We start from the raw sequence: 25,112 nt of genomic DNA, 5'->3' as shown, positions 1-25,112 counted from the left end.
TGGTGAAGTACATAAGTCAAACGTAATTATAGCCAACTACATGCCTTGACGACCATGCGAGTCCTCTGAGAAAGCTCCCTTTCAAAGTAAACAGAAATGGGAGTTTGCACTTTTTTGCTTGCTCTTCCCTCCCCATCCCCCCAGCACATTCGACTAGCTTTTCCTTATCTATAATTCCCTAGACTCAAGTCATAATTTAAGGGGAAAAGAAATAACCACAGAGACTCCAAGGTCTCATGTCGCCTGGATGTGATCTTTAAGGAGAGTCTCGACATTACGCATTCCTCTGTCTTGTCACTGGTTGGCCCGTGTCGTCCTGTTGTAGTCCAAAGATTCTGAAGGATGCCCCGTCAAGCGAAACCGATGCGCTAAAAATGCGAGTGGTCTCTGCAAATCGAATTTTATGAAGCACCAAACACATCCAAAATGAAGTTCCCCAGCTGCTCCCCCAAACCTGTTCAACCTCTTCCAGCCCGTGTTATCACACCCCCATGCTTCTGGCTGCCCAAGCCGAGAATCGTAGAGACATTCTTGACTCCTCTCTCTCTCTCTCCCTTCCTTTAGGAGGGATGAGAAGAGGACAGAGGCGAAATCTTCCAGTTTATGAAAATGGGAATGCTAGAGAAATGTAAGCTTTAGTACTATGTAAATTCAGTAAATGATTCTGGGGTATCTGCCAACATGGCGGGCAGACACTACGGGCTTGCCATCCACTGAGGCGAGAGGCACACCTTGTCAGTTATAATACGGTGCCAAGAGTTCATGATGGTCCGTAGAGTGTGCAGATGGAGGCTCCGGGAGAGGAACCTTGGGGAAAATAGGAGGTATGACTTGCACTGAATCTTTGACAACGGTAAAACGTGATTGGGTATTTGTCCCACGGGCGGCCATGCATTCTAGGGTGGGAAGCACAATTTAAAAGGCTTATAGACGTGAACAAAGGAAGGGTTTGGGAAAATACAAAGATATCAACACTGGAACAGGAGTCCATGGGGTGAGTTAGTAAGAGTTGAAACCTGATGTAGCAAGTTTAGTAGATCGCAAAGTTGGTACAATTCACTGATTACTTTTAGATTTAGATTCTAGAAAGTTTCTCCTTATTCTCCATTCTTTTATCCCAATGTCAAGTACTTTTTAAAAATAATATTTAAATATGAGGTATAACTGACTCTATTAGATTTGGGTACGCAACATAATGATTCAATATTTGTATTTATACAAGAGATCGCCACAATAAATTCGAGAACATCTGTTCCCATACACTGTTACAATTTTTTTTTCTTGTGATGAGGACTATTAAGATCTACTTGCTCAGCAACTTTCAAACATGCAACGTAGTATTAACTTCAGTCACCATGCTATACATAACATGTCCGTGACTTATTTTCTAGAACTGTGTTTCCTTTTATGTCCTTCATGCACTGCAACATACAGATTCTTGAAAGAAGAAATACATTCTCCATCCTGCTATTTCTAACATGCCTCTTCTTTTAAAGGAAGCATTCTGTGAGGTGATGATCACAAACATTTTCACTAGAATTCAAATGCTTCCCTGTAATTGCTATTTGGATTCAATCCCTCTTGGTGCCACTAAAATGAACATTTTGTGGAGCTTTTGCTACATGTGCAATAACCAAAGGCACAGTCTCCCCAGCAGCTGTGGAGGGGACCTCCCTTTCCATCTGTCCAAATAATGGGGACCCTTCAGTTGTCAACTCATTTTGCAAGGGAAGAGAGATCCGGTTTGATATGCCAAAGACAGAAAACCCGGGGCTGGGGGAGGAGGGAAGAAGAGACCGGGATCGAAGAGAGCCAACTCCAGACCTGGGACAAGGAAGCCACGGGGAGAGAGGAGCCTGGCATGATGCTGCTGCTGAGATAGGAGGAGGAAGAGCCTGGGTATCCGCTGAGGGCTCCCGCAGCCCCTAGAGCTGCACCCTCACAATTAGCAGGGAAGAACCTTCCTTAGCCTCATGGTACAGATGGGGACACAAAAACTGAGGGAGGTTCAGCCGCTTGCCAGGGTTCTAGGGTGTGGCGGAATCGGGTTTTAAACCCAGGCCTACCTAACTCCAGAAGTTGTGTGTGTATGTGTGTGTGTAAAAAACTCAAGACTGCCTAATTCAGCAGTTCTCATCCCTGAGTCAGCATCTGAATCACCTGAGCCCCTGCTTAAGCACTGACCATCCTATCCCCAAACCTTCTTGTTCTTTAGGGCTGGGATGAGACCTGAGCATTTACATTTCTAACAAGTTCCAGGGGAAACTGACAATTGCATCCCTGGATCCAAAGACACTTGAGCATTCTTTCCTTTCCTTTTCTTTTTTCTTTCTTTCTTCCCCTTTCTGTGTGTGTGTGTGTGCGCGCACACGCGTCTAACTATTATGCAAAACTGCCTTTCCAGAAGGCATAAAGTTTAGGGGGAAAAAAAAAAAGGCAGTGAGGGGATCAGGTTTGTAAGGGAAGCAACGAGAGAACAGTGAAGACTCGGAGAACAACCACCACCCTTTTCCTAGGCTGCTGGAAATGGCTCTACACTGTCCAGACCAGCAGGATGAACGAGAGGTTTGCGTGTTTGGAAAACCCTTCCACATAGGGCCAGGGAGGAACTATCTGTGATTCTCGGAGGTATCGCCATGGTTGGTGACAAGCAGGTATTTTCCACCCCCATAGGCTCTGGGGCGGCGGCGAATTCCACCCTCGGGATCTACCGCCTTCCTGTCTTGCCTCATGGTTGTCTCAAACCTCTCCCTTAAGGGAATCTCCCCACCTGACCAGGCATTCCCATCCCTGAGCCTTCCTCATGCTCTCCAGTCTGCAACAGCCACTTCCCCTTGCCCCGCTCCCCAAGAAAGACCATCGGACTGAGACACTGTCTCCCAAAAATAGGGTATGGTTCCAGGAAAAGATGAGTTGCTGCAGAGAGGCTGTGGGACACTGCATACTGTCGGACACGGAACAGGAACCCCACACATGTGCGTCAAATGTCTGATCCTGCAGGAATCACGGTCATTTTAAAAACTTCCTTGATAATTCCAAGGAAAATCAAACTTGTTACCCATTGTACATTTGCTGCATAGTAAGCGCTTAGTAAATGTTTGATTAATGAATGCGTGAGCTTGTGAAACCTTCAGGAATGAAGTGAACAGGAGACAGAGTTCGACAAACTTCGTCAGTCAAGCGAATGTCTACTGACCTCTGCCAGACGCATCAACGGAACAGGCAATTAGAAACAGTTGTCAACGTATTAACATATACACGAAATGCCAGCATTTGCCTAAGTCAGTTCCGTGTTCCATGGAGGATACGCCGAGAAAACTGTGGATGGTGCATTGGTCAACTTTCCTAACAGTGAGACGTTTAAGGAGCATTAGAGAAATACATGATCCCATATCAAAACCTGGGATTTGGTGGTTATTTCTTCAGACTGGACTTACATATTTTTAAGAAACTGATTTATTAGAAAAGTGCCTAAGTGGCTCAGTGGGTTAAGCATCTGCCTTCAGCTCAGGTCATGATCCTGGGGCCTTGGGATCAAGTCACGCGTCTGCATCAGGCTCCCTTCTCAGTGGGGAGCCTGCTTCTCCCTCTCCCTCTGCTTCCCTGTTGCTGAGCACTCTCTCTCTCAAATAAAAAATCTTAAAAAAAAAATACAGAGACACAGCACAGAGAATGAAGGTAATTATCAGTGACTCTTGATGTTAGTGAGTGAAGCTTGGGAAACACCTATTAATTGGAGAGAAGCAAGCTTAACATCAGCGTGACGGACAGGTTTAAAAGTTTTGAGGCTTTGGGCAAATGGAATATACATTCTCTGAGCTCCGTGTAGGACATGATCATTCCCCTTTCAAAAGGTCTTCACGAAGACTGAGAAGAAGTAAAATACGTCTCTGAGACGATGCCTTGTGTGGAACAGACGCTCATGTGGCAAGTGCTGGGGGGCGGTGGGAGGGGCGGGTTACCCACGGTAGGGCTGCTGGTGGCTGCAGGACACACGGACAAGGCGAGAGATGGAAAGGGGGAAGAAGAGACAGAGAGCAGGGAAAAGGAGCTATAAAACTTTGTCGTTTCCCGCTTTCCGGAGACCGAGGAACACCACATTTCTTTCTGGAAGAAACACTTTAAACTGATTCCATTTTGTACTGATGCTGACGCCCTCCGTGATGGAGTTTTGGACCAACTGGTCTGACGCTTCTCCCACTTCTACGTCCTGGACCTTTCCATTTCCCATCGATGTTTCTCACAATATTGAAGGGAAGACTGGACACACAAAAAGTTGCCTGTCAACAGTAGTTTTCATATTCCAGAAAGGTACAGGGATATATTTCGAGGGGGTGACGCTTTTTCAACATATCACATCACAGCGGAATATGGACACAGCGATAATAGACAGAAGGATGAGGAGAAGGTAAACGTGACTGTACCCAGATTTACTGCTTGTGATGAAACCCTCATCTCGCCAGGAGGGATTTTCTCCCAGGGATGCAGTCGAATGGTATTTAAACCAGGCACGATCTATGCGGGATAAGCCTGGATAATTCACTGACAGTAAAACTGCCACTTAATTATCATGCCAAACAACTGACATCTTCGAGATAACCCAGACTCTAACCCTCGGCCTCTGCAAACCAAATGTTTACATTTCTGTTAGGGACACAGACTCGCTGCAGAATCTTAATGTGAGTTTGCAATCACGCGCAAACATACCTTCACAAACCCGAGGCCGCATAACTTGGCTTTTGCTCCAAACTGCCACTTGCACTGTGTGTCGGCGTCATAAATCTGTCCTGGTAGTTTGTCCGGATATTTATACTGTCCTGTTTGCTTGGGCTCATCCGCCAGACATCCAGCCTGAGGTGTGCTGCCGTGAAAACACAGCCGTGTTAATTCCTGTGTTTATCTCTGATCCTTCCATGCAAAACGATGTCTCTGAATTCACTCAGGCAAAGGAAAATACAGCATGGCAAAAGATATAGATAATACTGAAAGTTAAAATGGATTTTTATTTATTTATTTATTTATTTATTTATTTATTTATTTATTTTTGCAGAGAGTGAGTCCCTTCCTGTCTAAGAAGATAGAATTTACACAGCTATGGAACGTTTCACCTGGCACTGGAAGTTATGGCTACCCAAGTGGTTTGGTTTGGCCAACTAGATGGGAAAGGTCACTGTATTTGAATCGCATTCAACAATATTCAACAGATTTTTATTGGGGTGCCTACCGGGTGCTGAGTACCAGGCCAAGCACTAAGGGTACAAAATAAACTAGGCAGAGCTGGTGCCTGTCTTCATGGAGTTGAAGGTTGGGCTGCATCTTTTATAAGTAATGGGGCCGAGGTCAAAAATGTAATTTACCTCAAACAGTCTTGACAAGCCAAAGATAAGTTGGGTTTTCGAAAGCATCAGGAGAAAGGATGCACTGGGGCAACAAGCCCCAATTAATTCCCCAAAGTGTACTAAACTGGGATGTATTAGAAAAAACAAAAGTCAGTCTGGATGGTGGATATTGTTAAAAAGCACCTTCCCTCCATTTAACTTGAAGAGTTAAACTATGATATCAATGAGAGTTAAAATAGCACGGTGGTTAAGTATGCTTGTGGAGGCAGACAGATGAGAATCCGAGTCAACCATGAGACCAAGATCAACTCTAAATACTTCATTATGGATAGTGATTTCCATTAAGAGTTTAACAGATCCAGCAAGAAAATGCAATATACCGACCCAGCATAGTAAGCATTAAAAGTCAACTGGTACCATCATCCCTGAACGTTTAATTGTATATTAATGACGGGAATTCAATCTGTACTAAGTTGACCTTGATTTATAATATCTGTTGATTCTATTCTCACATGAGATAGAAAAAATACTTTTAAAGCTCAAATCATAAATTTAAAACTAATGAAGACAATCTTCTATTTGATAAAACTTATAATTAGCAAAAGGTTTGTCAATTTTTTACTATTCTTTGGATACTGTTTGGTCAGACATCTTTAATCAGCTTTGCCTGTATTACTAATTCTAGGAACATTCACAAATAGTATGCAATACTTCAGTTAAAAAAAACTATCAAAATTATCAATTCCCAGAAATATTTGTTTGTTTTCCTAACATTTGGTCAAAGGGAAATGGTTTTAGAACTTCTCGTTTTTGTGAGTCAACATAGCATGATAAGATAGATAATAAAAATTAGGAGTGCTATTATAATTATAATGGTCAAATACATATTGTTGTTAAATAAAGTTAGAGGAAACTTCAAAGAGTTCCAACTTTAGGTTCATCATTTAATATGAATCACACAGTGCTACCTTTCTAGTTCCCATTTTACAAATGCTATGTAGGAATTTTGAGTTATCAAATGGATTTCATATATTTATCTTCCTCTTTGGATGTCTTCTAGACCTACAGCTAGCTCATGGCCATTTTAAACAAAATTAGCTAAGCAAGATTATAAATATGCACACCATTTTAGCATTTTTAATACTCTTATGACCAAACTGGATGATCAGATTAAAATAGTGAGTCACAGTTAAATGTTTATATAGCAGCCTCTGGAGGTCATAAACGGGAGATAGTTATAGGCGTAGATCTTGGAGTCATAGCAAACCTAAGTGTGAATCTCATGTCTATATTTTACTGGCTGTAGGATGTTAAGCAACACAATTAACTTCCCTATGACTCAGTTTCCTCAAGCAGAGACAAAGAATCATAATAGGAATTCCATGAAGATTGAATGAGGCAACAAGTGCAGAGCATTTAGCATGGTATTAGACCTTCAATGTATTTCTTCAATAGCAATAGTGATGCCAATATCATTAGCATCATCACCACCATCATCACCTTGACCACCTTCATCATCACCATCTCCACCATCAAATCTCCACCACCACCACCAGCACCATCATCACCTTGACCACCTTCATCATCACCATCTCCACCATCAAATCTCCACCACCACCACCAGCACCATCATCACCATCACCACCATCACCACCATCCTCACCAGCACCAGCCCCATCGTCGTCATCATCATCACTGTCACTAACACCGCCGTCATCATCAAACCACCAAGTATTTTAAACCTCTGCTGAGCACTGTTTATTGTCACCACCCTGGGAATACCTCTGCTTTATTTTGTCTTACCTAAGGAATTTCTTGAGATACTGCCGGCTGCACGAAGACCAGGAAAACACCCCATTGTTTCCTGTCAGTGTGGGAGACATGATATTGCCTTCAGCCTTTCTGCAGGGATTGCCTTCCCCATCGTGAATCATGCCAAAACTGCAGCAGAAAGAAGAAAGCATTGTTCTGTGAGCCCATTTTCCAGATTATAATCAAAGGAAAGAAGATGCATTGGCAATCACTGAACCCCAGTGAGAGACAGTTATTAAAGTTGTAAGGATAAAGAAAGACAAAATGAGTTACTATATACAATTGACCTTTGAACACCATAGGGGTTAAGGGTACTGACCCTCCCCACCTGCAGTTGAAAATTCAAGTCTAATTTTTATCTCCCCCAAAGCTTACCTACTAATAACCTACTGCTGACTGGAAGCCTTACTAATAACTTAATTACCACATATGTTGTATGTTACATGCATTATATACTATATTCTTACAATCAAGTGAGCTAGGGAAAAAATGTTATTAAGAAAATTATAAGGAAAATACACTTAAAATACTATATGGCATTTATTGAAAAAAAAAATTTACATGTAAGTGGACCTGTACATAGTTCAGAACAATGTTGTTTAAGAGTCAACTACAGGGGGGCCTGGGTGGCTCAGTAGGTAAAGGGACCGATTCTCAGTTTCAGCTCAGGTCATGATCTCAGGGTCGTGAGATCGAGCCCTGTGTGGGACTCTGCCCCCATTGTGGAGTCTTAGATTCTCGCCCTCCCTCTCCTCTGTCCCTTCCCATTGTTTGCATGCTCCTCTCGCTCTAAAACAAATTAAAAAAAAAAAAAAAGAAAAAAGAAAAAACCTTTTTAAGGAAAAAAAAGGCAACTGCCGTATTGTAAAATTCATGTAGAAAATTGTCAAGAATGCTATGGGTTTTATTCCATTATGTCTTGCCCACAAAATCAGAGAATGGTATATCTGCTAAATATTTTAAGGATGAGAAACTTTTGGTCAAGATATCTATGCTACTTTAAAATGATGGGATAGTCCAATTCTTTCAAGTACCGCTTTTTTTTTTTTTTTCTTGCCACCAACTGTAACGGTGATACTGAAGTTCAGGGTCAGCAGGTGATAGGTACAGAAACAAATTTAAGCAGACATGTTTGACATTCATCTTTCCTGCTCTGTACAAAGGGGCCTTGTGCATGACATGCATTTTTGTACCACTGTTCACAATAAAAAAGTTTCATTCATACCTTGCTAAGAAAGTGGCTGTGTACATATGCCGGATTCAAATTTCCAGAAGATAACATGCCCATGAGAGACATAAGCACCGAAATACTCAAATATAAACTATAGTTGTAGAGGAGATGAATGCTCTGAATATGAGCATTCGAGATAAGTGTTGAACACAGGACACACACACCAATATTCAACTCTATCCAAACAGCTTGTCTTTCGAAGCAGCTGTTTTGTAAAGCAGCGGGCTCATTCCAATGTGGCCGCTACCATTCAAGGCGTGTTTGAAAGGCCTCTAAAGAACGGTGTCAGCACCATATTTCATGCCTTATCCATTTAGCTCACTGCTCTCAAGTTTCTCATCCCTCATTTCGAACTCCATTCTCACAAGAGAAAGATTTACTAACACCAGAGAAAAGACTACTATGAACCCGCCATGACACCAACTCCAAGAATATCCAGTGTGTGCACTGAAAGCCTTTGAACAATGAACACGCCATTATGTTCTGTGAATTTACATGTCTGCCTAGAGGTACTGTACCAAAAGGATCTTCACTGTAACAGAGCCTGGAAGACATTCCTAAAAGACAACGGGGTCCATTAGATGATCCACAATCCATCTGTGCCCACCATGTAATTCTGTGCTGCAGGGAAACACTGTTGTTCAAAAAAAGCAACATCCCTGATGGCCGGCCTTTACTGAGGGAGCTCTCCTTAGAGTCAGGCAGGATTCCAAGCTTGACCCAAGATTCAGCCTATCTATTCAGACTAGACCAACAATGATCACTAGGGAGATGCCAGTGAATCACCCAGCCGGTTTTCGTATCAAGTGGTGAAGCGAGGGCTCACTCACTTGTGCCCTGACTCATGAGCGATGGTGAAGGCCAGGCCAAGCCCCGTGTCCTCATTGATGGTACAGCTTCGGTACTTACTGCACATTCCACTGATGGGGGCAAACCCTATGGAGAGAGCATGTTCAAGTGTTAGTCCCAAGGGCACACGTACAGATACCTGTTCATTTCTTTTTTTTTTTTTTTTAAATATTTTATTTATTGATTTTACAGAGAGAGAAAGAGAGATCACAAGTAGGCAGAGAGGCATGCAGAGAGAGGGAGGAAGCAGGCTCCCTGCTTAGCAGAGAGCCCCATGTGGGGCTCGATCCCAGGACCCTGAGACCACGACCCGAACCGAAGGCAGAGGCTTAACCCACTGAGCCACCCAGGCGCCCCTACCTGTTCATTTCTTATGGCTTCAAAATGTTCTGCACAGTTCTAGTTTCACTGATTAACATGATTAATTTCAGGTTAATTGATTCAGGTACTTAATTTTTTTTTTTCAGAAAAGCACTAAAGGTATAGAGTTATCTGGTTATCTGTCTCATCCAGATAAATGCAGAAATTCACATTTTCTTGCATTTTAAAACATATTGTCATCGGGGTGCCTGGGTGGCTCAGTGGGTTGAAGCCTCTGCCTTCAGCTCAGATCATGATCCCAGGATCCTGGGATCGAGTCCGCATTGGGCTCTCTGCTTGGTGGAGAGCCTGCTTTCTCCTCTCTCTCTGCCTCTCTGCCTACTTGTGATCTCTGTCAAATAAATAAATTTAAAAAACAAAACAAAACATATTGTCGTCAACAGATCCTCCTCACAACCCTGTGTAATCACTACAAGTGTTGTATTTTCCATTTTCCATACAGAATAGGAAGCTGTATGACAGTTATATATGCCTTATTGGAGTTAAACCAATGCAAAATGTACACTAAACAACGCTATTGGCGTTAAAGCTCAAGGTATATTTTCTAAGAGAACATACATCCTGGTCTTTTTCTGAAGCAGACAACATGAAAAGGCCTCAACAATGTGAACAGAGTAAATGCATTCTTCTCCTATTTACTAGACCGTGACGAATGCTTCTGTTTTCATAAACTACCTCCTTCTAAGTGCAGCTATAAAATCATTCTAACCAGTGTTTGATTCTATCTTGAACCACATTGTGTGTTAAATGTCTTTCTTCCCAGTTTTCGGTCTTCATATGCAGAATGAGAGTATGTGTCCAGTGTGTACGAAATACACACACTTGTGGATGGACCGTGCCCACCTTGCTGCTATAAGGTCAACTAGATGGTCTGAGAAACATAATGTATAAGCATATATGACCAATGGCACCATCGCCACCGCCACCACCATCATCAACACTGATCTAAATGATCATTAACTCATCAAAAAAAATTGTTGGGTTCCTACTGTATATAATGGAATATACCAGAAAAAAAACAGTTTAGACATAGAAGACACAGTCCTTACTCACTATCTTTTGCAAATATAGAATAGCTGGGTCCTTTAAAGGTCAAGTAACTTTCTAAAGGATGCACCGCTATGCTACCCAAGGGCACAGTTACTCAGCATGGAGATATTCTGAATTCTTCAGTCAAATTCTCTTCAGCTGCCCAGTTGTGCTGATGGAATAAACCACAACTTGTCTAGTTAAACAATTTACCTCAATGATAATCAATAGAGTTAATAAAGAAAAATACACAATGAAAATGAGCTCACCATTCCACCCCAACTTCAGTTAAATAGAACAATATTCAGGGCACAGTGAAGGTATTACTCCACCATTTAAATATTAGGTCTTCTTATGAAGGATTCTTAGGGCCACCCACCCGGTGGACAGTTTCCACACCGTGCTTCAACAGGTGCAAGGGAAGCATCCACTCATGTCTTACCTAGAGTGTCACATGGTTCATTCTTCCAGGAACAAATGTCAAATCCCGTGAGCAGGATGGCATGGTCATGCCTCTTGCCATTCTTTCCAGTGAGGGCGGACTGCCACTGACAAAAACTGTTCAGAGACTGGTCCGCATGATGGTTGATAAGTAATCCTCCCTATGGGAAACCCACACAAATCAGAGTGTGAATTTGTGAGAGGTGAGAACCGTGAATCATTCCATTTGTACAGGCAAATACAGAAAACATCATGTTTCTAGGGAGAAAGGTCAGTAGAGAAAAACACTTGAGCTAAGGTTGGAGAGGACTGATTAAAAAAATAATAACACCCTAAAACTATTTCAGGTAAATGCTCACAATACTTAAAGTAACTAAGGGTTTTAGTAGTATACTTTATAACTAGTTCTTTTTCTATAAAAAAAAAATAGTAACCTGATATCAGTTAGGAATATCTGTGTTCATCTCATGCTGGTATCACCCTTATAAAACTGTTATAGCTTTTAGAACCTGATTGTAAGAAAGTGGTGAGAAAGTGCAATGTCTTCTTCAACACAGCATGAGGAAGGTACTGACCACAACTTACCTACCCCTGTGTCAGAATTTCCAGCAAAGGCCTTGGCACATCACAGACTAAAATCAATCCATCCATCAATCAATAAAATGAAAACTCAGTGAGTGGATGTAGAAACAGTAGAAACAAATAATTATAAAACTCTGAGGGGTAAGATAGGACCTCGCTTTGAGATAATTATTTACCAAATCTTTGCTTAAAACTATTGACTTGGGTCAAGTTGGGGGTTTTTAGACTAGGTCTTTAATTATCCATAAATTAGGATGCCTCCGGCTTCAGTGTCCCTGGGCAAAGTATAGGTGGTAGGTTATAGACAAAATTGCCTCCCAATGACACACACCCTCCTTTCTACCTTCCTAAAATTCCAGGAACAATTTGGCAGGTTAACCTCTGTAGCTCTACACACCTGGACAATGAGATTAATTTCTGTCTCAGACTCCTCGCTTTGTACCGTAATTACTGGGATAACAGATGAAGAGGAGAAGCCACAGCGGGACTTAAAACCTTGGTAATCTCTACCTCAGAAAAATACAGTTTCGGTACCAAAACACTACAAAGCAGTGAGTGCCATGCAATTAACACTTTATTATATGTTCTGGTTAAATGATTTACTCCCTGTGTCCTGCACCTCAAGGTAATCAATTCAAGGGCAGTTAAATAGTCTTTACTTAGTCCCGGTTGTACCTAAGATGGTGTTGGGGGGACAGCAGGTTAACTACAAGAATTTTCTGATGACTTCTTTTCAGTAGGTTTTCAAAATATCTTTTTGCATCTACCTGAAATTACCCAGCATATCCGATGTGCAAAATGCAACCAACCCTTAAATCCATTATCAAATGCACCCTCCCTGTGAAGCCTACATAATATTTGTATTTTTATATATAATGTAGTATTTATATTATATATGCATATTTAATGTTTATGCCATTGTATACACATATTATATATAATTATATATATATATATATACACACACATATATGTATATATATAACTATTTTGTGATGTTTTACTTATTTGAATACACAACCCTATTAGGTTTACTTTCTTTGAGGATAGGGTCAGCCTGTTTTCAAGCTGGAATTTCTAATGACTAGTTCATGGACAGGTACACAGGAGGTATTCAGTAAGTAGAGCCCAAATGGCAAAATGAATTCAGAAGTAAGTGAAGTCTGGCACGTACAGGCTCTTGTTCCAGAAGAATGAGGCTCACCACCACAATGTTTATGTCACTTCCAATGGTTCCATCTTTAAATAGGCTAGAAACCTGTTGGAACAATTGAAATCAAACAAAAAATGAAGAAAATCTAGAAATTTCCAAAACTCTCTGTGTGATTCAGATTTTTAAGTACGCACGCTTCAAATCTACAAAATTAAATATATGTATATGTACGTATGAAGCAATTTCCTCAAAACTCAATTTTTTTTTTCCAGTAAAATTATGTGGCTCCATCTGCTATTCAATCCACACAAGGATATTCCATGATTTGGGCTGTTCTGGAGAACCAGAGCACTGGAGTCTAACAAACTCCCTTACCATGTTCATGACCGTGAGAATGTACGTGGTCACGTTTGCCTTGCCGTGCTTTTCCACCATTTTCTTGTCTGCTACCACAAGGGTTTCCACATTTAGGCCCTTTTGTGATTTTCCAGCTGATCTTCTGGGTCTCCCTGTGCTCCCATATTCATCAAACCTGAGATAGGTGTCCTCCGGGGGAGGCTTAGGGGCATCTACAATGAACATAAGAGCATTTGGAGAGGATTAACAGTGGAGAACATCTGGATGAGATAAAAGAAATCTAAACAGGGCAGGAGAGAGTCTGTAATCAACACTTGACTGATGTACTGATAAATGGTGACTTCGGGGCTTGTCCTGGGTGCTTTGCACCTAGTTTGTGGTCAAGAAAGATTCAGTCAAAGAGGCTGGTGGATGGATAGACTCAACAACTCAAAAATACTCTACCAGGTAAAACACACACACATACACACACTACAAATCTAGTTGGTACAGCAGGTCGACAAAAATTAATTTTGTAATAGCCTTTAAAAACGGAACATGCTCATTTTTATTCTAAACACTGCAGAAATAGACATTATCCTTTGCATCTGAATTCATAACATTTCATATATTATTTCCAAAATGAAATTTAGAAATATACGTCCTACAGAATACTGTCCATGTCTAATATCCTTGTTTCATCAACAGAAACTTGAATATAGCACAAAGTAAGTGCTGAATAAGGACTCTTTGACCTAATATTGAGTTAGTTTTGAGGAAAAGAGCACAGTCAGGGGTGATATTTAAAATGATAGTAAGTATTTCCTAGCAGGTAAAGTGTAGGCACCACCTTAACAGAGTGGATATTGGCCATGGCCTTTGAGAAGAGACCCGGAAGTCTCCAGATGTTGGGCCAGGCACGATCCCTTCAGTTAATAGGAAGGGACAAGTCCAAGATTTGCTGGGAGGGAATGGGACACTGTAGTACTAACACAGAGTTATTTTAATACTTCAACAACTAGTACAGTCCTCAGAGTAAAGTCATCATAACTCTCCAGAAAGTGAAATTAAAAGATCAAATTATGTAGAGTTAGCTAAAAAGCCTCAAGGTGGCCACTTTGATAAGTGACCCTGAGTCTCAGTTTATCAAGGAAAAGAGCATTAACGCCCACAATACCAATCACAGGACTGCTCTAAATATGAGCTTTGATATCTATCAAATACAGATCATTGTCACTATGGGGAGCACCATTATAATTACCACTATGATCATAAATCCATGTCAAACAGATGTTCCTTAAAGATGATATTTCTGTTAATACCCCAAACCCCAGAGAGCAATTAAAATGGTAGACACATGGTATTTCATTATTGCTCAGGGATACCAGTTCCCATTCTCTTTGGGTAGAACTACCATCCGGCTCCTCTAACTCACACTCACCTGCCATTCGTGGTTACTGAGCCTTTGAAATGTGTCTGGTGCCACTGGAGAAACCAAAGTTTTAATTTTAAGTTTAATTAATTTCAATTTAAATTAAGCAAGCAATATTTGGTACGGTCATTGAAAAATAAGTTTGGAACTATCGGACTATGCAAAGCTACTTTTCCAACCTTAAATTTTATGAACTTGAAATACAGATTAAGTATTTCTGAAGAGAATTTGTTGTCTACATTGAAATTGTGCTCTGTCCAAAAATGACCGGAATTCCAAAATTTAATATAAAATACTTGATTCATAATTTGGTATATTCAACATTGCATGTTGAGATGATAGTCTATACTATATCAGGTAAATAATTATTTATTAATTAATAAATATTATTAAAATTAATTTACTTATCTTTAATTTTTAAAAATGTGGCCATTAGAACATTTAAGACTACTTGTGGGGCTGACACTGTATTTCTGTTAGATGCTGCTGATCTACAAAGTGCAGAATGCTGTGCCTGGGTCACAAACCATGGCCAATGGGCCCTCCCTGTATCTCACTGCTACATCCACATAGGTGTTGATGTTCTCATTTCCTGTGAAGTTATCCTGTAAGAGCTCAAAAGGAATAAACATCCAACCACACCTGAGGATTCACCTCTGATTTCCTTCATCACTGGAAGACTGGGTACCTTTCTCAGGAGCACAGAAACCAAGATAATATGGCGACCCATGACTAAAACAAACAAAAGCATATCAAAATCTTTCCTAGTTTAACCTAGAGGAATTGGGAACTGATCACCTAGGTTTGCCTGACAGGGGTGAATCTTGGCCCATCTCCAAGACAAATTTCAAGGGGTGATTAAGGTCGCCCCATTTTAACCTACAAAGTCAGCACATCTGACTACACTCAAGAGAGCCTATCGAGGGCCCAAATAAGAACAGAATAAGAAAAAGTTTCCTTACATACATTTCTTGCGTCGTCCACAAAAATGCTGCTTTTGCAACCTTGGGTGGTGATGCTCTCTTTCTTGACTCCGAGATGTGAGGGGAGTGTGGGCTGGGGAGTGACCAGGATGATGCCCGTTGGAGCCCGGGTAGCTATGGCAACGCTGGACCTTCTCCTCAGCCATCCTTTTGTACAGTACATGAGGATGGTGTCCCGTGGGTGCGCTGTAGTTATGCTCCTGGGCCAGCAGCTGAGGTAACGGTGAAATGAGGAATTCGTTTTTTCGTGTCCTTATCAGACCTGACTAAAGAGCCAAACACAAGAAAATATGAATGATTCCAGGCATCCCCTTTGTATGTGGTGATTTTCAACAACTGTCTATCCGCTACTTCCTATGTGCCGGCACTGTGCTAAGTAATTGATGAGTATTATCTATTTCATATGTACCATTAGCAGTTATAATGTTTTTATCCCCATTGTACAGAGGACAAAACTGAGGCAAAGGTAGTCAGTAGAAAAGCTAGCAATGGCATTGTAGAGAAGGAAAAAATAATTTTCGCTTTACCCTTCTAGGTTCTTGGCTCTGACCCCACTGTAGTAAAACACGGATTGGAGAAAAACAGACTTTTAATAACATATATACCTTCCATACACATGGAACTTACCCAGAAAAACTGAGTAACTCCCCCAAAGGGCCCAAGACACCACTTTACAACTACTGTCTCCAGCTAAAGGTATAAGAAGATACTGAGGCGGTGATGGGGGTGGGGGAAGGGCAGTCATGCAAGGTTACCCGGAAAAGCACAGACAAAAGAGATACGGTTGATACAGAGATTTAAGTCCTGGCTTTCTACACGGACAAGTTGCTAAAGATTTGGCCACCGTCCTGTTCCTGGCACAGAGAAGAAGGTACCCCCATGAATAGAGATTTCCCTTGTGAATGTAAAATGGTAACTTCTACTCAGTTTTCTGAGCTTTCCTCATGTCTGCTGTTTCTTAAAAACAATCAGCTTAGAATAATCCTGATGCTAAAGAGGCAGGCTTCGGGATACCCGGAGAGCTTGACCCTCAGAGGCAGTGGACTCAGCTACTGTTCCAGACTCTTCACTACTAATCTTGATGTTCAGGGATTCTTGCGACTGAGGGAGGAGCCACATGACATCCTGGAGCCTCTGCATCTAGGACGCAGGGGACATAGCGGCAAACACAGGGCCAAGGGGGCCGTTTCATGGCATCCTGGCCCTCGAGGGACCCCCCAGCATGGGCGGGAGAAACGCCGCCATTCCACCCTGGTTCCACAAGGGCTAAATAACAGGGCAAGCCTGGGGGGGAAGCAGGGGGTGAGCGGTTACGGTCAACTCAGCATAGGGGCCTGGGGCTGCGTTCTCGAGAGACAGAGCTGCTAAACGGGGAAGGAGGAGTGAATGCGGACTTGGACCCCCTCCCCTGGGACGTCAATTTGTACCTTCTCCCTGGTCACGTTCTTCTTGCCAGCTTATCTCTTCACTCGGGCAAAAGACCCAGTGGGCAACGCATCCCCTGACGGGGACTGAAACTACCTCCTCGAGCAACAGTGACTGCCCTGAGCCAGCCAGACCCCACGTGACTGACCCCGAGACCACGACGGACCTGACCTTCAGCGCCCACTGCACATACCCGCTCACCGTCGCTCCACACTTCCCTGACATGAACCCGGCAGGACTTCCGGCACTGTGGAGGCCGCCTTGGAGACGTGAGTCCGCTGTCCTCCCGGTGCTGGCCTCCCTGAAACGAACCCCTTTCTTGTCCCCCGCCCCCCCATCTCTCTGCCTTCGGATTCTGTCAGCGGCAGGTGGCCGGACCTGGTCTGTTTCGGGACCCCCAGAGCCCGGCGTTCTCGCACCCCTTGCGCCCCAGCTGTAAAAGGGACTCGGCAAGCCCATCCAACCACAGTTTCGCTTTCCAAGTTCACGGCACAAAGTGTGGATCCTGGTACCTGCTATTTCAGCCGCAACACACCCCTGCCTTCCCGTCCACACCTCTGCCCTCTGTCTTCCTGCATTTGGTTCAGAAGGTCCTGGACATCTGGGCCCGGGGGCGGCACGTCTGGTCTGCTGGCCTTGCGGCTTCAGCCCATCCAGGAGCTCGTTAGGGATGCAGACGCGGGTCTCGCCCCAAGCCTGCGCCACCACAGTCTACGTTTTATTTAGGTCCCCATGGGATCTGTGTGTCTGTGCATGTCAGAGAAGCCCTGATAGAGGCCTGATAGAGGCCGGCAACTTCAGCGAACATCAGAAAGCCACGGGGAAACGGAATGCACACACGGACGCCTCACTCCCGGGCAGGATCCCGCCCCACCAGAAACCAGATCTCTGTCCTTGGGACTCACGCCTGAGACCCTTGGCTCTGCACTGCTCCGATGACCACCGCCTTGCACAAAGGGCTTTGCTGGCCAGTGTTCTAGGCCTCCCCTTCTTCATGAGCAAAATGGGGAGACTCGTCCCTCCTTTTTGACTACCTTACAAGGGGAGACAATAACCACTGAAGAAGCCTTTTACCCACGCTCAGCTACAGCCATCGAGGCGGCTAGGGAGGGGGAGTGACTGAATCAACCCTCGCTGAATGCTGGGGAAGGGCCAGGCACAGCGCTGGGCGGCAGGAGATACACAAACCGCATGTGGTTTGTTAGGGAGCAGACAACTAAAAATTCAAAGGTGGTACCAAATGCTAAGGGGGCATCGTGGCGAGCGCAGATCACTATGGGAACGCAGGGGCTCTGGCACCTAGCCGCCCCTCCAACTCCCCACAGGGTGGAGGGCTCTGCGCCCAGGCCTAATTTGGGCTCTCTGATACGGCTCAGCTTCTCGTTCTCAAAAGAAGCCCCAGAACACGTGGTTTGGTGCCGATCTCCCTCCCCCTTCATTCGGGTGCTGCCTTCTGACCGCCTGCCAGACTGACTTCAGCACTGACCTATTATCTAGAATCGGGACACAGGCAGATGCTTTCCTTGGCTCCGCGAACGCACACCGAGCACCTCATTAGCAGCCCTGTGCCAGGTGTTGGCATAGAGAACAGAGGCACATGGCAAGTCAAGGGAACAGATCACGTTCATGTTCTCATGCAGATTCCGGAAGAAGATAAATCGATTGGCAAGATCCAAATTCAGCTGAGTAAAATCCCACAATGTCGGAATCCTTTCCATCATATCTTCAGGCTGGGTCTCAGAGTAACCTACCCTTCTCCGCCCAGCCCAGGGCCGTGCTGAGAGAGGTTTTCGTCCCTCATTTGGACACTTTCTGTTTAGTGTCCCCAAACTACCTGCATCCTCTCCTAGGGCCTCCTCACACTGGCCAGAGTCCTTGTCCAAGGGAATCAGCTCTTTTTTTTTTTTTTTTAAAGATTTTATTTATTTATTTGACAGAGATCACAAGTAGAGAGAGAGGAAGGGAAGCAGGCTCCCTGCTGAGCAGAGAGCCCGATGCGGGACTCGATCCCAGGACCCTGAGACCATGACCTGAGCTGAAGGCAGCGGCTTAACCCACTGAGCCACCCAGGCGCCCGGTAATAAGCTCTTTCCATGCACTCTGGTATTGATCTCAAATCCAAACCCTTTTTCCTGGCCAATAGGCCCCTGCGTAACCTCCTCTGTGTGGCGCTGGGCAGTTTATCTGGCCCCACTCCCTTCCGCCCTCCCCACCATTCTTATAGGACATTTCATTTCCTGAATCTACTATGTTCTCTTACTTGAAGAGGAACAGAAATTTCACCCCAGAATATGTCTCTTGGCACAAGGATTATCTTGAGCTGGTTATTTTTAAGAATCAGCCCATGCAGGGGCACCAGGGTGGCTCAGTCCGTTGAGCTGGTGCCTCAGGCTCAGGTCATGATCTCAGGGTCCTGGGATGCAGCCCTGCATTGCACTGGGCTCCCTGCTCAGTGGGGAGCCTGCTTCTCCCTCTCCCTCTGCCTACTGTTCCCCTTACTTGTGCTTAATCTCTCTGTCAAATAAAATAAAATCTTTTAAAAAAAGGAAAGAATCAGCCCACATAGGAGAAGCTCTGAAAACCTTGAGAAGTTACCCTTCTCTAAGAGAAGTTTACATTTATAAAGGAAATCTCTATTTATAAGAGTGTCTCTCTGTGTACCAGGAATAGAAAGATGACCAAAGATCGGGAAACTCTTCTCAAGGGAGAAGGTGTGGACTTAAACCTGCATAACAACCATACCCTTGCTGAGGGCACTTGGCCTGATAAGGTCCCACAACTGCTCCCCTCAACACCTTCTTTTGTATTTAGCTGGAGATGGTATTTAGGGCACTCTCTTGGGCCCTTTGGGGGAGATCCCGAAGTCTTCCTGGGGCCCTCCCGTGTGTGCAGGAGGTATACATATTATTAGACACTTTGTTTTCTCCCGTTGATCTTTTATTACAGAGAGGTCTGAGCCAAGAACCTAGTAGGGTAGAGGGAAAATGAGTTTTCCTCCCCCACACACTCTTGCACACTTTTTCTTCGACCTATGATCTCCCCCTCCCATCGACTGGCTCGGCTTCTGGTGCTCACTGCTTTGTCACCCTCCCCTCCAAGAAACGACACTCGTGGCCCCGTTTCTCCCCCACTTTCAAATGCTCTGACATCCCGGTGTCTTTGCTCATGTCTATCTACAGTGACAGAAACAGACGAAATGCCACCCTCTCCATATCCCCCAGAGCGCAGAGTTCTAATGTACCCTCTGTGACAGCAGGAGCCTCGCGGGCATCCCTGCTGCGTGTCACATGTTATCAGCCCATCGATGTTTGTTTATTGGTCTATAAATGTTTGTGGAATAAGGGAATGAAAGACTCTCTGACCGCAGGCTTGCTGGTCCAGGAGACCAGCCAGCAGCCCTTCCCTGCTCAGCGGAAGACACCAGAGGTGGGGAGCAACGTGTTCCAATACATAAAAACCAGGCATTCTTCCCAAAGTCCAGCCGTCAAGCCCGGAGCACTCCCTGGGGTGCTTTATTTGTACCCCACAACCATTCTGGGAGGAGATCTCGGCTGGCAGCCCAGGGAGAATGGGGTCCCCCTGATGTAAACCCCATCTCCCAGCCCCCCCTTCCATAGGCATGAAGACAAAAGACACCATTTACAGTCCCCCGAAGACAGAAGGAACAGTTAAAAGGCAGGGGCAGGAGGGAGGAGTGATTTATCCCTGAAAGCCCTCCTGCCTTACTAACTTCCTAACTTGGTTAAACTAATATCAAAGGCTTAAGCCACTTCAGTGCCGTAACTGGACTAACCGGTTGGGAAACTTTTCCTGTATTTTCCCGTTTCCTGAGCACCTTAAGCAACTCAAAGGCACAGGGAAAGCTTCTGTGTTGAGAAAGCATTAAAAAAAAAAAAAAGAATTGTCATCCTATATCAGGACAAACCTACTGGCCCCACATGGCCCTCTCTTTTTCAGTTCAGAGTGACAAGAACAAAAATCTAGAATAATTCTTCAGGATGAAAAAAGAATTTTACAGCGCCAGATATTAAGGAAGAAAGATTCTTTTTTGGGTGTAGTTTGACTAAAAAAAAAAAAAAATTGGAGTCTGACCAAATACATACATTTTATAGTTTAAAAATCCAAACCCAGCACCTCCAAAAAGAGCCATCTGTTTGTGTGGAGAATGTGTGAAGCGTCTTGAGTTAGCGAACACACGCGACGTTCTGGCTCCGACAGTGGTGAGCGAGATGCAGCGTGGTCTCATGTGGCTTCCAGTTAAATGGGGGGCCGGGGGAGGGGAGGGGTTAAACGAGATCACAGATGGGTATGGAATACTCCTTTGGGCAAAATATGAATGAAAAAAGTGTTCCATGAGAGAAAACAAGGATGACAAGAGTGGGAGATCATGGGAGGGTTTCCTGAGGACGGGCATCGCCAGGGGACCACAGCTCTTTCCTGGCTCATGAGGAGGGAGGAAGTTGGTGAGGGGTGGCCTACCACTGAGGATGCGCTGAAGCTTCCCCTAGGCTAGGGAAGGACAGGGAAGGCCTCAAGTCCCAGAGAAGGTAGGTGTGCTACAGGGAGGGCTGCCCCAACGACCCACCCAAGGGGACTCCTCTCCCTCAGAAGCCAGAAGAGCCAGAGATAAAGGCCTGGCAGCGCCCCCTTCTGGACTGAATACTGTTCCCACATTAAGAGTCAACCTTTCTCAGTTTCAAAGACCTAGAAACCCAGTCATCATATAATTTAACTGCTAAACTGAAAGAGGCAATGGATACAGACCAACAGTCAATATTCTACACAGATCACAGTTCACCACTTCATACGTTCAGAGAGGAACGACTAAAAGATAATATACTTCGTTAGAAGTTGTTTCCTATTTTAGATTTCAATGGCCAAGTAAGACACCAAGGGCTCTGGGGGGTATAAATCATACTTCAGGAAACTGCCCTTTAAAACACCACCCCCCCCAGGTCATATTTAAATTCTATTAAAAGATTTAGACTTGACAGAAAAAGGGAAACTACAGATTCCAGAAAGGACAAGGTCCTTGTCTTTCTTTTTTTTTTTTTTTTAAACACTTTTTTTTTTTTTTTTTTTGGACAGAGAGAGAGACATCAGAAGTACTCAGAGAGGCAGGCAGAGGGGGAGGGGAGGCAGGCTTCCTGCAGAGTGGCGAGCCCAATGCGGGGCTCATCCCAGGACACCAAGATCAGGACCTGAGCCGGAGGCAGAGGCCCAACCCACTGAGCCACCCAGATGCCCCTAAGGTCCTTGTCTTAAGCGACCTTTATCCTATTAAATAATCAAAAACTGATTAAATGGGTTGATGAAGTTTGCTGAAAGTGAGATGATATACCTTAAAGAAAGGTCTTGAAGTAATTAAAGAAAAAAAAAAAAGGAATGGGGGGGGCAGTATGAACATTCTCTTTCTCTTTTTAGGAAAGGCTAATAAAATAAAGTTGCCCCATGAGGCTGGCTGGAGAAAATATCGGCAAAGATATATATATTTGTGGTTACTAAAAATCCATTGATCTTTCACTTTTTATTATTTAGCCCATTGTCAACAATAGTGACCAAAAAAAATATTGCAACTTCAGTCAAGACATCACATTCTTTTTTTTTTTTAACTATATTTTGTCCTAACAATAGCACTAAAGAATAAGTAGCTGATTTATGGCCCAGTGCGTATGAAGATAGCCCAAAGAAGAAGTCTCAGCTTAGAGCGAGCGCAGGGCGTAAGGAAGCGTACGCACTCGGTGTGAAACAGGAGTCCACGGTCCAGGGGTTGGAGGAGGAGAGAAAGGAAGCATCAGAGAAACGAGGGACTAGGGACTAAGAAAGGCTGAGAAAGTCTAACGTGAAAACCATCAGCATGAGGATGTTTTAGAATGGACAAAAGTTAGAAGTGGCCAGAAATTAAGATAAAATGGAATGGCACAGAGGCAATGACGTAAAGGAATGCTCAACATATGAACAACACTTCGGGGTGCCTGGGTGGCTCAGTGGGCTGAGCACCCGACTCTTGATTTTATCTCAGATCACGATTACAGGGTCGTGGGATCGAGCCCTGTGTCGGGCTCTGCCCTCCGTGCAGAGTCTGCTTGTCCCTCTCTCTCTGCCCCTCCCTCTGCTCTCTCTCTCTTAAAAACCTAAACAGTTGAGAGGTAAACTGCAAGCTTTACTGCTTGATAGCTGGGCTTAAGTACTCTCAACTTCTGGTTGCTTTTTTTCTCTCCTAACTGTGAAATGGAAGTGAAGAGATCCCCACCTTTCTTCTCTTGGATCAAGAAAGTATTTATTCATCAGGCAACATGCTAAGCAGTCAACTGCTCAGTTAACTATTAACATAAAACCGAGAGCCATAGTTGCTTCCCAAAAAGAAATCAGGAGCCTGGGTGGCTCAGTGGGTTAAGCTGCTGCCTTCGGCTCAGGTCATGATCTCAGGGTCCTGGGATCGAGTCCCGCATCGGGCTCTCTGCTCGGCAGGGAGCCTGCTTCCCTCTCTCTCTGCCTGCCTCTCAGTCTACTTGTGATTTCTCTCTGTCAAATAAATAAATAAAATCTTTAAAAAAAAAAAAAAAAAGAAATCAGGAGCTTGAGAATGCAGAGAAATCATTGACCAGGTTCGAGAGGAGAGAAGGGGAATGATCTGCACCAGTGAGCAGGCTGAGGGGACAAAATCTGACATTGTGCTGAGAGCAGGCAGACGCAGCTGGCATCCTCAGTTCTCTCCAAAGAATACAATTCTCTGACACTGAAATAGAATCTTCTGCCGCCTGCATCTATCCATGCAGAGGTGGTTTCACAGACAACTTGGACAGGCCCTCACACGTAGACATGCCTTTTGAAAAAATAAATGTATATTCAGGAGCCCCAATGACTGTCAGTGGGGGGAAAAATCTCTTACATTTGGGGGAAAAAAAAAAACACATGTCAACAAAAATCTGGCATTTCCTGTTCCTTCACTGAGGGTAATACTACTGTCAACTGGACTCAGAGTACAAATATGATTTAGGAGGCAAAGAAGGCTTTCCAGAGTCATACACACAGTAATCTTCCTTCAAAAAACTATAAATCCCACTTGGTGCAAATTTCATCAGCCACTCTCAATATCCCCAAATTCCCTGGCGAGAAAAGGGACCACCGGGACACTTGGGTGTCTCAGTCATTTAAAGATCTGCCTTCGATTCAGGTCACGATCCTGGGGTCCTGGGATCAAGCCCCACATTGGGCTCCCAGCTCGGGGGAGAGCCTGCTTCTCCCTCTCCCACTGCTGCTCCCCCTGCTTGTGCGCTCTCTCTCTCGGTAGCAAATAAATAAAATCCTAAGGGAATAAACTAAAAAAGAGAGAAGGGACCATGAAGCCAAAAGCCACAAAGTTTCTTCAATTCTGTAACGGTTAAGTGACACTTTCATCCTTTCCCTTTCTCCTGAAGAAGTTTACAAACTGCTCAGATACTGCAGTCCCTGGTTTGTAAAATGGGAATGATACTACCACATCCCTTAGAGGATTTGTAGAGGCTAAGGTGAGTCAATACTTCTGAAGGGCTAAGAGCAGCGCCCAGCACAGAGAACCACCCAGTACATGTTTATTATTATCATTCCATTCGACTATTTGAGGGAACAAAGCAGAGAAGCCATGCCGTTTTCTGGTAGCGTTTTGCTATTATGATTTTCCCCTTCAGTTGGACCTGAAATTCTGGGAGATGGCCTAAGCATTCCGTTTTTTTGAGAAAATAATGAAAAGACTACACAAGGCTTTAAGACTGGTGAAGAGACATATTAATGACATTCTTGCAAATGTAACGCGAGGTATTTAAAGATAGAGGAGACAGCATGGATTTTTCGACCTTGGAGAGCTGCTTAACCCAAAGGCTCCAGGTTTCAGTTCTGACTTGTTTATTGGTTTCTTTGGATGGGGACAGGAAGGACAGAAGACAGGTAGAGAGGACATTGCTAGACTGCGCCTCTTCAACGATCCTTTTGGACCCATTAACTTCTCACCCACAAGTTCACAGGTTCAATGTGGTGAAACCCAGACCACATCCATCTTGGAGACCCGATCTCTTATCCACTTGCCCTCTACTGAAGAAAAGGCAGCCTCATGGGGAAAAGGACACTTTGAGAGGCCAGG

At 44.0% G+C, this 25,112-nt stretch overlaps 1 protein-coding gene across 2 annotated transcripts in view; it reads right to left on the bottom strand.

The window, feature by feature from the left end:
- ADAMTS18 (ADAM metallopeptidase with thrombospondin type 1 motif 18) overlaps nt 1-25,112 on the bottom strand; it is a 136,295-nt gene that overhangs the window by 58,457 nt on the left and 52,726 nt on the right. The window contains exons 4-10 of one of the 2 annotated variants that reach the window (XM_082711180.1): nt 15,552-15,834; nt 13,193-13,386; nt 12,839-12,922; nt 11,084-11,243; nt 9,213-9,318; nt 7,143-7,280; nt 4,708-4,861 (exon numbers count right to left, since the gene is read on the bottom strand). In XM_082711180.1, coding sequence (XP_082567306.1) covers nt 4,708-4,861; nt 7,143-7,280; nt 9,213-9,318; nt 11,084-11,243; nt 12,839-12,922; nt 13,193-13,386; nt 15,552-15,834 — 1,119 coding nt within the window. Of the gene's footprint in view, nt 1-4,707; nt 4,862-7,142; nt 7,281-9,212; nt 9,319-11,083; nt 11,244-12,838; nt 12,923-13,192; nt 13,387-15,547; nt 15,835-25,112 lie in introns of those variants that run through there. The other variant, XM_082711181.1, reaches the window with a different exon arrangement.

This window comes from Mustela nivalis, assembly GCF_964662115.1.
Source record: "Mustela nivalis genome assembly, chromosome: 18".
NCBI lineage: Eukaryota > Metazoa > Chordata > Mammalia > Carnivora > Mustelidae > Mustela > Mustela nivalis.
Note: the sequence above shows the minus strand (reverse complement) of the source record. Positions and strands in the feature narration are given on the sequence as shown.